The following is a 17,739-nucleotide window of genomic DNA, read 5'->3' on the forward strand; positions in this document are numbered from 1 at the left end:
ATGTAAAATGCAAGTAATTATTTGTTGCAACACTGATTTTAGTTTACACTTTGAATCAAGTAAAGCAAATTGGACCTAACGTATTCAGATGACAGATAGCATGAGAGCCGCACTGCAGTCTAATGGCTTTTGATTTAGGTTACCTTCGTATTTAGAGGGATTAGCAGAATGTGGATTACAGACACACAAAATACACTGTTTGTAGCATAAGTAACAGAACATAAAACAACAACAGAGCACTGCCTACTGTTTCACTCTCACGCTGCACTGTCTCACTCCTTGACTTTAAAGCTCAAGAGGCCACAGCTGGTGGCTAGTGGTGCCCTCATTTTACGCCCACGATGCTGCCGAAGATCAAACGTGCAGCAGCGTTTAACGTGGCACTTAGGAGGAAAAAAACACACCCATGATCGGATGTGTGTTGTGACCTCCAGCCTTGGGCAAGTTCAGGAGCAGTGCCATGATGCAGGCTACAACTAGCCCTCGCTGACACAGAATTAACACGTTCATTTCCTGGCAGAAGATTTTCCCCCTCCTCCATGATCCCACGCAGGGCAGACAGACTAATGAGATCCTGCACAAGGCAACCTCTCACCCAAACCTCCTCTTAAGTATGTAAAGTAGAAGATGAACTCCTTGAACGTTGAGGTGGCTATCTTTGGAAGATAAACATTGGGATTAAAAGCAGGGTATTTGGTGGGGAGGGGGGGTCGATGGGAAGGACCGGAGAAGCACGCTGTTCCAGTTGTGGCAGATAGTAGGTCAGAGGAGCTAACAGATGGCCAGGAAACTCCCTCCCTCCCTCCTTCCCTCCCTCTGCTTACCAGCCGCTTGGGATGTCCTACAAAAGCTCTTTGGGAAGCTAGCTAGCTAGCTAGCTCACCAGCTAAAAGCTTGTGTTTGTGTCTCTACTGAGCACCCACTTGGGACTGTAAAGGGGTATAAAAATAACTCAGTCAGTCCTAACTACCATTTAACAATGTCGTGACAGAGAGATGGCTAAATGACAGAGCTGCTCTCCTGCAGTGTGGTTCCCTGGTGCCGGCCCTCTGGCTACAATACGATTGGGTAACACTGTTGGTTAAACTCTGTACCCCCGCCTCCCCCCCTTCCCCCACTGCCCACAGCAGCATGTCAACTGCTGTGTTTCTTTCCCCTCTTCACTCTCCAAAAACACATCTAATTTTGGCCAATAGGATGTGTGGAGGAGGTGCCGTTGGATTTCTGAACAACAGAAATAGCGTGTTTCCATTCTGTCTGTCCACATACTGTGGCACCCATCTTGCCATCATTTTTATTGCCCCTATTATTCAAACTGCTGTTGGGAATGTGAGCTTTACTGACAGTCTATACGTCCAACTTTAATTCTCATAAATACAATGAATCATTTTTTAAATTCAAACTGCTTTTGTTGTCCCAGAAAAAATTGTGATCAATGATATTATTGTAATTTTAAGAAAATATGCCACTGATATTATGATAATATAATTGTATAATAATGCAAATACACCTGTTAAGGGAGAGATTCAGTCTTAAGTATAGTATCATTGAAATTGGAAAAAAAAACGTAAATTTATTCTGTTAAAATTAAACAAATATGCCAGAGTCTTATAATGAAAGGGTAAACGTTTCAGTTATTTCTGGCCTCTTGTTAGCAGATATCTTGGTGACATTCTTATGTAAACAAACAACCAGACAGCACAACAGGGGCGATATTGAGGTCAAAAAAGGATCAAGATTGTGTCCTTACATCGCACTATAAGTCAATAATGTAATTAAAGTGACAGGCACTTTCCCAGTTTGATAACACGGCTATTAATCGCTTCCCCAACTACCACAAATTAAACATGTTCAGAAATTGCAGGTAATTGCTTGTAAATCCTCCTAAAACTCGAGGTTAATCCAGATCCCATATGTGCAGCACGCAGACAGAATGTATAGTCATGATCCTGGCGGCGATTGCCATGGACTACTCTCCAGCCAATAATATGGATATGGAAGGTTTGTCATGGTAACGGTTGCGTGGCACCAGAGCTGTGTGTTTTGGCAGGCAAGTTATCGGTCAGTATTCATGTTTGAGCTTAGTGCTGACCCCGGGGAGAAACACAGCAGCACGAGAGTAACGTCAACAACTGAATAGCAATAAAGTATGTGGCAAGATACAGCAAGTAAATTATTATTTTTAACATGTATTGTTTGTTACATTATTATTATAACGTATGTCTATATAACATATGTTTAGTTTGGTTGCTCTGTGCCACCATACTAAAGCTTTTTATTTATGTAACAGTATTATGTGTTCTATTTACATTTTATGTTAATATTTAATATCCTGTATATTTACATATATTATAAAATGCTTTGCACATAATCACATCCAAGCACAGGTATAGGGAATCATATAATATATCGTTTTTTATTTCCTATTTAATTATTTAACAGTATTTTGCAAAAGTTTGATTTATACCATTCTAAAAAGGTCTTCGTCTTCTGTTGCTGTAATTTTAAAGGTTTAGGTTGTAACCTGCATTTTATTATTGTCAACCATCCCCATTAAAAATCGTTTTTTCAGAAACAAACATATATTTATTTACAAAAACTCCCTAACAAATACACTATTTACTCAAGATGCAATGTTTCAAGACATTTTCCAGCTGTTTTTGTACACTGAAACCATATATTTGCGACTTCATTTAAAACAAGTTATATAACAACTAACACATTGTTGGTGTTGGTCTTATCATTTATTTAAGTACATTTACTGACAATAACAAAAACTAAATAATATCAGCATCATCTTTTTATTCATCCCCTGAGGATAGACAAAGCATTGTCTCTGCTGTAGGACTAGTAACCTAATACAAACAGATGACAGATCTCTGTAGGCCCTGTGTCTGTTGTTGGTTTTAAGCTTGGCAAGATAATGGCAGGATGGATGCTCAGACGTTGCATAACACGGCATGTCACAGTAACAGTCAATGCTTGCAACCCACCACCACTGCAGGACTGGGAAGTGGGGCAGAGTGACCTTGCTGATAATCCGTCTGGTCTCCCACCCCTCCTGACTGTGAGTAATGCACTGTATGAAATGCTGCAAGCCTGCTGTGTCTAAGTAATAGACAGTTTGAGGATACCTTGACATATGGTGATGTATTGCCCCTCCCTGGGCTGAGTGGTGAACATAAGTCACCAAAGGTTGTGTGTGAGCCAACCTCTACATTGTGTCTGTGCTTAAAAATGCTTTTCTTCCTTCTATGTTTTTTAAAATTCAAAGCCCTCAGTTTATTACCATATAAGAACAGTTTGTTTGTGTTAATGATACAGTGTGAAGCAAAATCATAGGTGTTCTTTGAGCAGGCTGGCAGTAATGTTCAGAGTTGCGTAGGCAGCAGAAATCCAAGAGAAAGTGTGTGTGTGTGGAGGATAAAAAGCGTAAGGCTAGGCTAGGCGATGAGTGAGCAAGGTGATTCTGCAGCATGAAAAATAAATCTGATTATTCCTGGTTTGGAGGGGAACACAGCGTAAATCCAGTGGAGATTATCCTATTTTTACGCCTCTTTAAAAAAAACGTTCCTCTTACAATAGGATCAATAATTAAAAAGCACACACTACAATGTTGATACAGTTGTGAGGTAGAATGAGGGAGCCAAAACAAACAAGAGAAACAAATAAATAAGGCATGAAAGGCAGCTTCCTGTGTTTTCGAGAAAAAAAAAAGGAGGCGGCCCTGAAAAGCGAGGCAAGTCTGTGACGATAACAATGCTGCTATTTTTACTAACAGTAGGAGACTGGTGACAAAGAGCGAAAGGGAGAAAAGAAGGAGCGAGGGAAGGAGTGTCAGAAGGAGCAAACAAAAGATCTAGTATGAACTCTACCCGATGCAGAACTGCTATTTCTGACAGTGTGAGAGGACAGACAGACAGACAGACAGACAGACAGACAGACAGACAGACAGACAGACAGACACACAGACAGACAAGAGTGTGTAGTGTAAAACGGGGACAAAGACAAGAGACATGCGCCCAGACGTCCAACCGCCATCGCCACAACAACAAGACTTGATTGTGGCCGAAAGCTGAATGGTTGCATATAGGGGAAATATGCAGCATACATGGGCACTTCCTGTTTAGGGCTTGCAATGTGACTTGTAGCTATACAGACGCATGACATTTGAACAGAAAAATAACGCCCCTCCCATTTGACCTGGCCAACCCGCCTCCAACTATCATCCACCCCTGCATCAATCTCCATAACAAAGGCCACACTGATACAGTGTGAAAGGACTCAGTAGGAGGTTATTCTGCCAAGATGACTGCAGGGTCCGAAATCTAATTCAGCCTGTTTATCAAAGCTTATGAGTTATGACTTCTTTATCACATAATACTTCCTCCTGCGCACCGTCTTTGATCTCATGAGGATTAAATAATATGATAGAAGTCTGCTTTTGTCTTTCTCATTCAGGCAGTAAAATTGCATGATAGACACGCTAAGCTGATGCCTAATCATAAGGGATTCGTGGGATTTTCAAAATGGCAAAAACGGTTTGCTTCCATCCAGCTTGGGTAGAGAGATCAATATTGGCTTAGCGAAAAAAAATGTTGGTGTTTACGTCTGTTGGCAGATGCACTCATAGAAATTGCTGTGCTCAAATGCTTTAGATGCTTCCCTTTTTTTCTTAATTAAGGTGTTTTTTTGCTTAATACCTAAGTATTATTTAAAGGTACAAGTTGTATTTAATATATGTAGAGTTCTGTTTAGAGTGAGCATTTTGTGTCCTTGAGGCCAGACGTATAAAAACAGAGCAGATTATTTAAAACATTTTGTGAACTGCAATGTTTACATCCATGTAACATTGCATTTACAACAACATTGTTGTTACATTTCCTGCATTGCCCCCACCAACTGTCGCACTCTTTACCATTACTGCAATCTGAGTTGAACTAGTCAGATATGAAGAGGAGTAGTTAAAGACTTTAGGAATCAGGTTTAGAACTTTAGAGACACTGGGAGCAAGTTTTCTTACGTAGGCTAGCTGTTAACCCCTGTTTTAAGTCCTTGTGCTAAGCTAAGCTAACCAGCTTTGGGCGTATCTTCATGTTTACCATAAAGAGATGAAAGTGGTTTACATTTTCCCATCTTACAGTTGGCAATCCCTGCTTATCCCCTTTTAAAACCTAATATGAGGTATTGACGCCAAAAGTGTATATGTTTAGGCCTGATAGTATTTAAATAAGGTATGAGGAAAATATACAATAACATTGTTGAATACAGCTATAACAATAATACAATGTGATAAATAAACAGATATTATAACCGTAACCTTCTGCTGCTGCTTTCACTGTTCAGATAAAATGTGATAAATTGCTTGTTGAATTGCAAAAAATAAGAAAAAAGAAATTAACTTCAAAATGAACATTGAAAGAAAACAAAGGGCACCAATAAAACATAAAAATATGCTATGATGATAAAAAATACAATTTCTTGTTTATCCCTTTTCTAAATATCAGCTCTCTCAACTAGGCTCTCCTGGCCCGATGTGCAGCCATGAGGAGAAAGCAGTAGCAACTTTCGACTTGACTGGTCCTGATATGCTACAGGAGCCCGTAGTCGCTGAAATGGCCTTCTGCGTGAGGGAATGTTTGTGATGCACACTGTCAGTGCACACTTTAGCTGGCAGAGCCTCTGTATGCCTTAGACCTCAAGGCAGAGCAGAGCAGCGAGACAGAGCAGGAGAGGATCTGATGCTCCTCTCAAGATCATTACACCAGCCCCAAGACATGGAGAGACACTTTAAAATCAACTCCACCACCCTCATTCTCCTCTCTATCCTCCTCTCTCATCTTCCAAGAGGAGATCGCAGCCTCTTTTCTCACTCCCTCCCTCTCTTTCTCACACGCACACACAAAACCACTCCATTCCTCACCCAGCTCCCCATGGACATTCCCGCTGACCTTGCATTGGCCACAGCAGAGTATCCACTTCTTTAAAACAGGAATAATTATTCAGGCCTCTTTGATCCTACTCCCCCAGCAATTATTTACAGAAGCAGCAGCTCCCACAGCATTTCAGATAAGTATCTACATGGCAGATCTTTTGGGGCCCATGTCAGCTGCACAGTAGGAATGCAGGACCGTTCATTAGTTAGGCTACTGCAGAGGGAAGAGGGCTGTTGGTAGTGTGCAAAGCCCCGTGTTGAAACAGGGTAAAATCTAAATGTCAGCATCATTCTGACACCGGCAGGGGCTGAGTGAGTTCATTAAAACAGCTGACAGCGCCGCTGACTATGGCTGTACCAGGGTAGATAAACTTTAAGGTCAAGTCACACAAGCCTCTCAACACACTGGGTGAAACCGAACACAGAATTTAGACAGAAATCAGCACCTATGCCTATTTAGAGGAGCCTCCTTTGGTACAGTCAGAGATATCACCTTCATGTTTTGCCACTGCATATTTTCTCACCTTGATGGGATCTATGCTAAATCGGATCTTCCTTGAAGGGGGCGGGTCCTCCTCCGCAGGCAACCCAGTAATCTCTGCACAGCTGGACTCTGGCTCATAGCTATCATCTTCCTCCTCTTCCTCCTCCTCATCCACCTGGCTTCCTCCAAAGTCCTCCCCCACCGCGCTGTAGGTACTGATGTCCACAGAGTCACGCCCCGACTGGTCCAGTGTCCTGTCTTCCTCCTCCGTCTCACCGCCCTTTCCAGAGCTTTGCTTCTCAGCAGTGGTGTCTCCGTTCTCCACAGAGATGTGGATGTCACCAGGCAGTGTTGTGCTGTTAGGCCCTTTATTGGCCCCATAGTGTTCCTCAGGTTTGACCTCAACACCTGCATCTGAAACTGTCTTTTCTCTCTGCTCATGTTGCTCTCCTACAGTACTGTAAAGTTCAGTGTTTTGTGTGCTTTGGCCCCCATTTATACTATCAGATGGAGGTATTGCCCTCCCCCTGGTTCCCCTTGGAGGCCCCTCTTGGCCCATTTGATTGCTTGCATCTTCCTCCTTGCTGCCTGCTGCAAAGGCACAAACCCTCTTTGTGATTATTTTGGAGTTCAACACACCCACCTTGGCACTGACCCCCCGAGAGGGGAGTGGTGGGGTAGATGAGAGGCGGTGTAGGTTGTTTCGGAGCTCGGCTGCCCGTTCAAACACTGCACTGAGCTGGCTGACTGTAGGGGACACAGCCTCGCTGCAGTCCAGGCTGTCCAGGGACTCTGTGCTGCCGTTGAAACGAGCCATCATTTCCAACCTGCTTTCCTGGTAGCCTGGGGGCTTTTCTGACTTCAGCAGGACCCTGGTGGTGGCCAGCTTCTCCTGCTGCTGCTGCTTCTCCTGCTGCTGCTGCTGCTGCATCTCCTGCTGCTGCTGCATCTCCTGCTGCTGCAGCTTCTCTTGCATCTGCCTCTCAAGCTGCTGCCTCTCCTGCTGCTGCTCGAAGATGCGGCGGGTCTCCTGCAGCTTCGAGTAGCTTGGTGATGAGGCCCTGGGGTGCCCATTCTCCGGTTTTGTGATGTCGAACTTGCTCACGCGTTCAGACACGGTGGACCCGAGCTTCAGCAGCGCGCTGTGGTCCACGTTCTCGTTTAGGCTCCCGGCTCTGGGGAGGGAGAGGCGCACGGATGTGTCGGTGCTCCTGACGCACTCCTCTCCCTCCGCATCGGCTGATGATGTGGTCGTCATTTGCTGGAACATGTTTTTGATACGGTGAACGTTGGAACCGTACCTGCGCCCTCGGGGGCAATCCTGCATGTCCCCGTTGGCAGCATTGTCTTTGACGGGCTTCAGGGCCTGCATCCCCGCTTCGTACGCGTTCCTGTGCGGGGATGGGCTCCTGAGCGTGGAGCCAGAGCCGGTGCTCTTGGAGGTGGATTCTGTCTTCATCATGGTCACTCAGGCGTCGCAACGGATGCTCAGCGACGGCATGTCTCCTTTCTCAACCCCCGGTGGCAAATCTGTGTTATCCACCAGCAGCCGATCTGAGCAAGGTGGCGCCCAGACTACACGGGCAGATGGGGAGAAACAAAAACAACAGATCGTATTAAAGGCCTGCTTGCATCCGCTGCAATTCTCGTCCAATGCAAAGGAGAAAGTGAGCACGATGCATCTGTCATTAGCTGGCTTGCCGTTACCACAATGTAAACCCCCAACGATAAATGCATTTGTCATATAAACAAATATTTGCACAGAAAAGAGGAACAGTAATGAGCTGCGGATTTACCGCAGTTGACGACAGATTGCTTACGTTTAATCCCTTTTTACAGGCAGCATCATTTTGATCTCTTCACTCCGTGAGCTGCAGATTTCTGGTCCTCCTCTCGCAGCGGCAGCGCTGCTGCATGGAGCAGGGAGCCGCTGGGTCCTAGTGCACGTCAGGTACTGCTATAGAAACATGTTCTAGTGGCAAATCAGTGATATCGAAGGGGTAACCGTGACATGGAAAATAGCAAGTAAATTAGGTCAGTTTATTTGCAAATTTAGAAACTATGGTAGTATGAAACATAAGCATTCATGTATTAAGTTAGGTGCAATAATGTAACATTAAAAGCATCTTAAAATTAGTTAGAAAGACAGTAGAGATTTCTAAACCGTTAGATTAGTGAATGTAGCTAAGCTATCTAAGGCTAACGGATAAAATAGGTTAAGGAAGTTATCATCAACATTATCAACAGTCGATCATTAAATAAATAAATAAAACGTTGAATCGAAATACGTCCCAGTTAAGTATAACATTTTAATCTTTCTTACAAAAGTTGAAGGCTGTACATTTTATTATGTAAAATCATGAAATCTTGAATATGGGCTAGCTAGCTTAAAGTATTGGATAAATGGCTTAAACCGCTTAAAGTAATGGACAAAATATTGAATTAGCTAAAAATGATGAATAACTTATTGAAAAAGCTAAACGTAATTGATAATTAGTGTAAAGGGTAAAGGTAACACAGGTCTGCTTGTGAATAAATGGTTCAACATACTTTTAACTGAAAAATAAACAGTTGAATAGTTAATTTAAATACGTAAAAGGAGAAATAATAGAAAGCAAATCTCAGTCATTAACATGTCCAGCTTCTTAGATGTAGGCAACATAACTACTTTGTTAGAAAACATCATGGTTAGGGACACTTTGTGGCTAACTTTTACAATGCTTACAAATCCTTAAAAGTCTTTAGCTGCTCCTGTTATATTAAACTACTAAGGTGGATATGGCTGTCAGAGAAAAATACTGGCATTAGGACCCAGTAAACTTCAATCACGTCAAACCTCCGTGACCAATAACACATCCGTTACATGCAGGACACTGTTGCTTCCTGCATTCTGCATCTGTGCTGATAGATACATTAAACATTGTCACTGAAGCTAGACAAAGCATTTCCCGTTTTGGTTTTGAGTTTACACCTGTCGTGTCAGTTTCTAAATTGTCTACAGAGGCTGATTTTCTGACACATTCATGCAGCAGTTTCACACATAGAAAATAACATGAGAAACACTTTTTCAAAGCTCTCCTCCACTTTCCCTTTTATCATATTATGTCCTTTTTCTTACAGAAGTTGGGTTGGGTTAGGGATAGAAGTAAGTAGAGAATGATTGCCTGAAAATACTGAAGTGCTGTCAAACAGGATGTACATGACTTTTCAGTAAGGCAGTAGTGCCATCTAGCTAGCCTTCAAAAACAAGTGTTCACGTCATAACTACACAAGGAAATCTTGCATAAAAACAAATCCTTCTTCTTTGCAATATTGGTTTTGCAACAATCGGGATTTTCTTCTCTAAACTTGTGAAGGTTTTCTGTCAGAATACCATGTCCCTATAACCATGGGTGGATTATCAGACAATGGGCTCTTGGATAGGCTTCATAAATAAATTTAAAAATCAATTGTTTTTGTCTCTTTGCTGTTGTTCTGTTTCACTTTTTCACTTATTCGATAATATCCTATTTTAGTTATTTTTTGTCTTGTAGTTATTTGTTATAGTTCTTTCTTTCTGTAGTCATGTTGTGTGGTTTTATAGGTGTTTCATGTCTCTTTAAGGCATTTTTTCTTATCAGTGTAGTTGCTATGTGTTACTCTTATGATAGTTTTGGATCTCTTTCTAGTGATTTTGTGTCTCCTTTTTATTTATTTATTTATTTATTTTTTTGCTCCTTTCCTTAGTTTTCAGTGTATTTGAGTCTTTTTGCAGCTGTTTTGCGTGTGTTTGTATTTTTTTCGTCTCTTTGTGTCTTTATTCTGTATGTAGGCTACTACTTTAGAGAAAGAGATCAATGGCCCGTCCCTTTAGGTGGATTTGCCAGAAAACTACCTTGAAAATTTAAGATATCCATATTGTAAGTGACATTTTACATTTTCACTCCAATGATAGTAAAGAAACAAACAAATAACGTAACACATTTTTATCTCTACATAAGCTGGTCTTTACATTGTATAAAAAAATGAAACCATTCCCTCAATATATAAAGTTAAAAAAACAACAAACTATACATACAGTAGATTGCAACTTGCTAATATATCACTTATGTTATATTTTGTTACTGAATACACGTTGTAGTTACTGTTGTTGTGATGGTTTTTGTATGTTGGCCAGAATTTAACCACACTCTGAGATATTATTATTATTTAGTTGCTTTTCATTGTTTGATGCATTACATGTAAACCAAAATATAATGTCACGGATCTAGAGCTCAGCTTAACTTCTTTGTATACTGTTGTCTATATTTCATTTCTTTATCACATGTTCTGTTGGTGCAAACCTAATCTAAAAAGTAATGGTAACTATAGTCATCAGATAGATTTAGTCAAAGAATTTGGCAAACAATATTTCCCTTTGAAGTGTAGCTAGTACAATTATAAAATACCAATAAAGAAAAATACTCAAGTAAAGAGTCTTCATATTATATGCAAGTACTTGAGTAAATGCACTTATGTGTTTTAAACATTGAAACATCATGCCTAAAGTATCTCCGGTGGTTGTGTATCACCAGAGTTAATAATATGGCTCTTTATTTGTCCCACACACACTCACATTCACAGACATCTCCCCGGATGTTATGAGGTGAGTGAGGCAAAAATAGATCTGACATATCTTCTGCTGTGACCAAGCCCCTCTCCGCTTGGCCCTGTCAATCACAGGCCCAAACAAGATGGCAGGCTGCAGGAGCTGGCTCCTCTGTTTAACAGGCAAGTTTATTCCTAAAATATTATAACCTGGTGTATTATACCAACTCTGGAAAGCCAGTTTTTTAGTGTTATTTGACCCTGATGACATTTTGTCCTGATTTCATCAGTCAAGTATAGTAGGTCTTTAACTGATAGACTACAACATCAGACGGTGTGTGTTTTCATATTTTAATGTCAATTCAGGGTTTTGCTTGACCATTCAGATAAATCTTTTGGTGCTCTTTGTTTTTTTCACACATCCTCACAGTTTGTGCCGTCAGTTTGTTGGAGACAAATGCAGAGATCAAAGTTACTATTCCTGTGGGGAAGTTATTTACATTCGAGCTGCTGAGAGAGACTTTCCAGAATGACTTTGAACCTTTGTCAAAACTCTTTGGTAAGAATCATATTTATTCACTCTTTTATCATCTTTATACAAGATGTCGATTTTCCTAATTGCATGTTCCTCAACCCTCTACTCCCTTTTGTTTGTCATAAAGCTGGCCGCTTGTACGATGACCCGGTAATGTTTTTTAAGTGCAACCAGAAGAATTTCCCAGACCTCCCAGAGTGGCTGCGCTTCACCCAGAGGCATCCCTACGATAATGGATTCCTGTACGGCACGCCAACTGCTCCAGGAAAAACTATAATTGAGGTATGAAGTGTTATCTGCTGCATATGACATCTGTGGCTTGATTTTCCTTTTTACTATTCTTTATTCTTACATTTTTGTGTTTGTTGTTCAGTACATAGAGGGCCAAACAATGATAACAGTGGGGACAAATCTGAATTATAAGAAGCTTTCTGAAACATCCGTGTTAAATGTCAGGTTCTGCTGTCAGACCCTCAGGGCAAAAGCTTCGTTTCTGTAATGCTGTCGTTTTGATCCAACTTTTAAACAATTCATGGAGACACACATCTTTGAAGAAGAAAGAGACAACACATTTCGGACAAGCAACTTGTATTTCATTCAAACAGAATGTATTAAAGATGGAAAACATGCAACATTTTGGATGTAAACAACAACTCTCTATATAAAAAATACTCCTTAAATTTACAAACTGCAGCCCTTTTCAAAAATGCATGAACAAATGACACAGGCGCCTTTAAATAATGTATATATCTTTAGTCATAATCACTCATAATATATTTACAGTCTGATGTTACAAATACAAATATAACACAGTCTTCAAATGTAATATCCCATCCCATTGAAAGTTTATTTATACATGTAATTCACTGAGAACACTTTATATATTTTTTAAAAATTTCAAAAGTGTTATTTTTATTGTCAAAGAACCTAAAGCCAGACATCAACAGGTTTCTCAGTGTTTTTCCACATTATATATTACTACTAGTAAGACAAACTCAAGAGGGATGTGGCATTATATAACTTTATTTTCATATGTCATTTTATTTTTTATTTTATGCTATATTTATGTCTCTTGCATCAAAGCTCCTTTTTTTTCCTTTTGTATTTATATTTCTAGATTTATGCAATAATTGCTTTAATTCTTTTTTTCATATGTTAACCTTTTGAATTAATACATCATAGCAAATTACCTGAATGTGAAAACCTGCCCGTCAACAAACCATGATCGATGGAAAATGTAGGAAATTGATTGCAGATGCAGTAAAATATAGAAACAAAATATCTTCAGGAATGCACTTTAATAAAAAGAAAAATCAATAGTTTAAAATATGAAGAATGATAACTATGATCTGCCGTTGGTAATACTCTCTCTTTTCTGACAGATCTATGCCATTAATAAACGGAGCTATGAAGCAGCCAGACACATACTGGTGATCAAAGCCACTGCAGGTAATGGACATTTAAATGATAGAGCATAGACAGTTAATCAAGGGAGTGTAATAATGACATGTCTACCTCACTGCTCTTTCTAACAGAGGAGATGCTGCCCTATCAAGCAGAGTTCTTCCTCAAGCTGAGGGAGATTGAGAAGGTGCTGCCCTCTTCTGTTCAGGACGAGATAAAGCATGATCTACAAAAGCTGTGGGACACGGAGGAGTTGGAAATAATCAACATCACAAACGCCCTGGACCGCGGCGGTAGAGTTCCCCTCCCGCTTGCAGGACACTTTGAAGGGTAAACAAATCGATTTAAATGACAGGCTGTACGTTGAAGCTTCATAATAACTGTGTTCATAAATGTGTTTCAGTGTGTATGTGAAGGTGGCCTCGAAACAGTATTTCTCAGATTGTCTCCTGAGGGTGCTGACAACAGAGCATGAACAGCAGTGCACGGCCGGGTCCAAGGTCAAGGTCCCCGGAGAATGTAACTTCTGCAGCATTCCCAGCAACTGCATCACCTGGTGCAAGACGGAGCTGGTGAGGCCTGAAAAGACAAGTGTCAATTAATTAAAAATATGATGAATCTGAATTAGCAATCCAGTTGTATAGAGACTTGATATGGTAAACTTGTAAGCAAAAGTAATTCTCTTTAAATGTCACAGATTTAGGATTAGTTTGGAAATATTTGTTGTTATTTCTAGGGAGTGACAGTAGGATTAAGGGAGTAAGAAATACCAAAAAGTATTTTAAATCCTTTTTTTTCCCCCATTTTGATTTTTTAGTATGATAAAATATATACTTGTTAACTTGGACCTCTTAAAATCTATCAAATGTATTCATCGTTTAGAATTTTTTTTCACCATTTAAAAGAAAATATAAGCAATTTTTTCTTTTTGTCTGGTTTTATTGTTTTATACCTTTTTTAGAATATTTTATGAATTGTAAAGTGTCCTCGGGTGTTATGAAAGGCGCCTACAAGTAAAATGTATTATTATTATTATTATTATTATTATTCAAACATGTGAACCATGTCACATTAGGCGATGAATCCCGGTAAAATGTAGATTGTAGGTAAAAGTTTTTCTGATTGCTAAACTGTAAACATTTGAATTGTATATGTTAAGGTCTGAAGATGTACATCCCTCCAGTATTTTACAAAAAAGGAAATAAGAGGAACATTGTGTTTTTTATACCACAACTCCTCATATTCATCTTGTAACCCACTGGAGAGGTACTGAACTATTTGGTGCTGCAATAACGTTATTTCTTTATTGAATAATTGTCTGATCTATAAAACACCAGATAATAGTATAATATTCCCATTACAATTTACTACGGCACCAGGAACCATATAATATTTTACTTTCTGATTGAAAAAAAAACATTACCAATCAATCAATATCATGTCCAAAAGAGTCATTTAGACGTTTCCCTTTTTCTTCACCCGCAGTTTGATCTTACTAAGCAGGCAACAGCTCCACCGGCTCCCCCACTGGGCTCTGGGATTCTGGAAGACGGAGGAGACTTCAACCCTCCCGAGTCGCCCCCGAGCAGAGACTTCTTTCCGGACTACATCGTGACAGTGATCGTGCCACTGATCCTCGCCATCATCCTGTGTCTCCTGCTGGCCTACATCATGTTCGGCAGACGAGAGGGAGTGTATGCATCAATCTCCATTCTGTTGAAACAAAATATATATAATAATATACATATAACGTTCTCCTTGTGGACATTCATGCAGCCATACCAGTGCAATATAAACCACTATGGGGGAATAGACACATTTCTGTTTTGTAGGTGAACTGACCCTTTAAGGCAGGCTCTTGATTGATCCTGATACTCTGTGACACAGAGGTGACATTTTTCTGTTTTTCTCATAGTACGAAGAGGAATGCAAAAACAGACCAGTAAGTAAATTGCCTCTTTTCTCTGATTGATGCTAATACAGACTTTACAGAGTGCTCTTATACATGGATCATCTAACCAATGATCCATTCGTTCTATGACTACAGTCCTTCACGCGATAAGGTGCTAACCATGGGTATGTGGTCCTTCTGGAACAGCATGCTTTATGGTTCACCAGCATACGTCCTCAATAAACTACAATATGTCAAAACTCCGCTGCCCGCTTGCTTACCCCCACCCGATTCTCCAAACACATCACCCCTATCCTCCACGACCATCTACAAAGCCATCAACAACGTCGCCCCCCTTTACCTCTGTGACCCTATCCAACAGCATACCCCTATACCCATCGCCTCAGGTCTGCTGACGCTAATCTACTGCAGCTCATCAGGATTAAGCTCCGGTTGACAGGGCCTTCGCTACAGCCTCCCCCTCCCTCTAGAACTCCCTCGACAATCACATCGTAAAGGACAACACACTTCCATCCTTCCAAAAAGCCCTCAAAACTCACCTATCCACTCTGACTTTCAATCTATAATCACTTTTTGTGAAAGACATATTATTAGTGGATACTTTTTTTTGAAAAAGCACATGATGCTGTAAGTCTTGTTCTGTTTGCTGCAGGATTCAGCTGTACCACCACCACACCATCCACGGGAACACTGACGAGCTGAGGAACATGGCGGGACTACGCAGTTCTGCTCCACCTCTGTCCACACTGCCCATGTTCAACAGCCGCACTTTGGACCGGGCCCCCCTGCTGCGGTCTGACAGCCCCAGCATCCCCCTCATCATGGCCCAGCAGTAAGGACCACACCCACTGATGCTATTATTGTCATTACCAGCATACTGTTTCCATAATTATCACTGCTGTCTATATTGATGACTCAGTTTTGCTGATTTATTTTTTGTTCTCTTGTTTTCATAGTGATCCATACAGCGACACGCTGCCCAGGTAAAACCACTCAAGTGACTTCCTCTTACAACACTGCATTCATTCTGCTCTATATTTCATGAATTCTCTTGAAAATGTTTGGATGATTTCAAGAACATAGACTCATCACATTGTTTGTTTTTCCAGGAAATGAGAACATGGATAAAGCCTCTTGGTTACACTGAGTGTTATCATACAGTCTGTGGTTATATATTTGCAGTGGTAAATCTATTTGTTTTCTTAAATTAAAATAGGTGTTTGTAAAGTTGTTATTTTCTGTTCATGACTTTCTGTTTTCCGCCATCTTTAACTACCAATAAAGCAAGGTAAAAAGCCACATTCTTCATTGTTGTTTCAAAGGCTGAGATTTCCACTATTTCCCAACAAGTGTTTATATTGTCTAATGGGCACCTTACTGTGGTATATAAGACAGACTTGGTGCATTGTCGATCCATCGATTTAAAATCTATCTCACCTTATGTCACCTGGTTAAAAAATATATATTTTTATTCATGCATATCTTATTAATCATTCCCCTTTTAAAGTCTGTACGAATGCTATATGCAATGTACTGTAGGCCTAGTTATGTTGTTGTTATATAATATTTATTAATAATACGATCAGTTAAAAAATATTTATTGAAAAATTGTAAAAGTTAAACATTTTGAACCTCTTTTTTTTCTTCCCCCCTATTTTGCCGGCCCTGCGTTCAACCTCTTTGGCCCTCTGATAACTTTGGTTGAGCTCAGATTATCAGCTCATTAAGAGTATGTTCATGAGCTGCCTTCGTTTGTTTGTATAGCTTTAAAGGGTCACACTCCATAATGGTTAAGACCCACTGCTCAATTGCTTTCACATCATCTTTATATCACTCGCTATAAAATAATATTTGTTCGATCTTTTCTTAGAGGGTGACATCTTTTATCTGCTTTCGGTGTTTAGGCAGCGAAACGTGAACATATAAAACCACCAGGGGGCACTGAGCAGTAGTTTTCTTGTTTTGATTCCGTTTTAAACCTTCCCATTAAAGCAACAGTTGTTGCATTAAATATCCAGCAGAGGCCGCCGGTTTACCTTAATATAATATGGGAATATTTTTGGTTAGAAGCGCATGAGCTCCTCTGTCCATCTCATACAAATTCACTATTCATTTTTTGTGTACAACTACGGTGACATTCAATGCATTGGATTCATGTCTTGTCATTTTATAATGTTTTAGCTCAGATTCATAAATCAATTCAGATTCAAAAGTAGCAAATGTATGTATATTGATAAGAAAAAGCCAGGTTGGATTATTATATATTGGCATTGTTTTCACTGCTGCTTAATAGCAATGTACTCAGTGCAACTGTTGTGGAACAGTTGATCCTGATCCCTATTTGAACTTTTTTTTAATGTGGCATTCATGTTTCCAACTATAAAATGTGCAATGCAGCTTCAGTGTATGAATTATTTCCCAAAATGTGAACACCTGATTTCAGTTTCACAACAGTTGCAAATCAGGACAGTGAAAACTCAGCCACTGAGTAGACCACTTCACATGCTTTATTTCAGCACCCAAAATAATTAAAAACATCTCAATTTATTATACATGTACAAAATAAGTACAGAATCTCTATTTTAAACCATGAAAGTGGGTCTGCTTCAAATTCTTTTTTAAGAAACCCTTCGCGAAAGACATCAACAAACAACATAAACAACAGGGTGGGAAATGTGTGCTGTTTTTTTTTTTTTAGTGAAGAGGAGTTTTCCACAGTGGGCAAACAGACAGAGGGATCAACACTGAACAAATGTGCAGGGGAAATGATATTGAACCAGAGTCACTTGCTTTTTTTCTACAAAGACATGATTGCATGCATTACATTTGCAGTGATCACCTTTCCAGAACACTTAAGAAGAAAACAATCGCACTGCAGGGACAACAAGACATGAGTCAATTTA

At 40.1% G+C, this 17,739-nt stretch overlaps 2 protein-coding genes across 2 annotated transcripts in view; one reads left to right on the plus strand and one right to left on the minus strand.

The window, feature by feature from the left end:
- The window catches only part of LOC134870701 (neurabin-2-like), a 21,678-nt gene extending 13,374 nt beyond the window's left edge, over positions 1 to 8,304 (minus strand). The window contains exons 1-2 of the mRNA XM_063893025.1: positions 8,240 to 8,304; positions 6,460 to 7,994 (exon numbers count right to left, since the gene is read on the minus strand). Coding sequence (XP_063749095.1) covers positions 6,460 to 7,881 — 1,422 coding nt within the window. The 5' untranslated portion in view covers positions 7,882 to 7,994; positions 8,240 to 8,304. The remainder of the gene's footprint in view (positions 1 to 6,459; positions 7,995 to 8,239) is intronic.
- Positions 8,278 to 16,135, plus strand: sgca (sarcoglycan, alpha). The gene is made up of 12 exons (XM_063893026.1): positions 8,278 to 8,370; positions 11,022 to 11,168; positions 11,416 to 11,544; positions 11,648 to 11,802; positions 12,903 to 12,969; positions 13,056 to 13,254; positions 13,328 to 13,496; positions 14,410 to 14,618; positions 14,840 to 14,866; positions 15,489 to 15,668; positions 15,793 to 15,819; positions 15,946 to 16,135. Exons 2-12 carry the CDS (start codon positions 11,132 to 11,134, stop codon positions 15,950 to 15,952), a joined length of 1,206 nt encoding a protein of 401 aa, XP_063749096.1. The 5' UTR covers positions 8,278 to 8,370; positions 11,022 to 11,131; the 3' UTR covers positions 15,953 to 16,135.
- Positions 16,136 to 17,739: the final 1,604 nt, after the last annotated feature.

Source organism: Eleginops maclovinus, chromosome 10 (genome assembly GCF_036324505.1).
Source record: "Eleginops maclovinus isolate JMC-PN-2008 ecotype Puerto Natales chromosome 10, JC_Emac_rtc_rv5, whole genome shotgun sequence".
NCBI classification, from domain to species: Eukaryota; Metazoa; Chordata; class Actinopteri; order Perciformes; family Eleginopidae; genus Eleginops; species Eleginops maclovinus.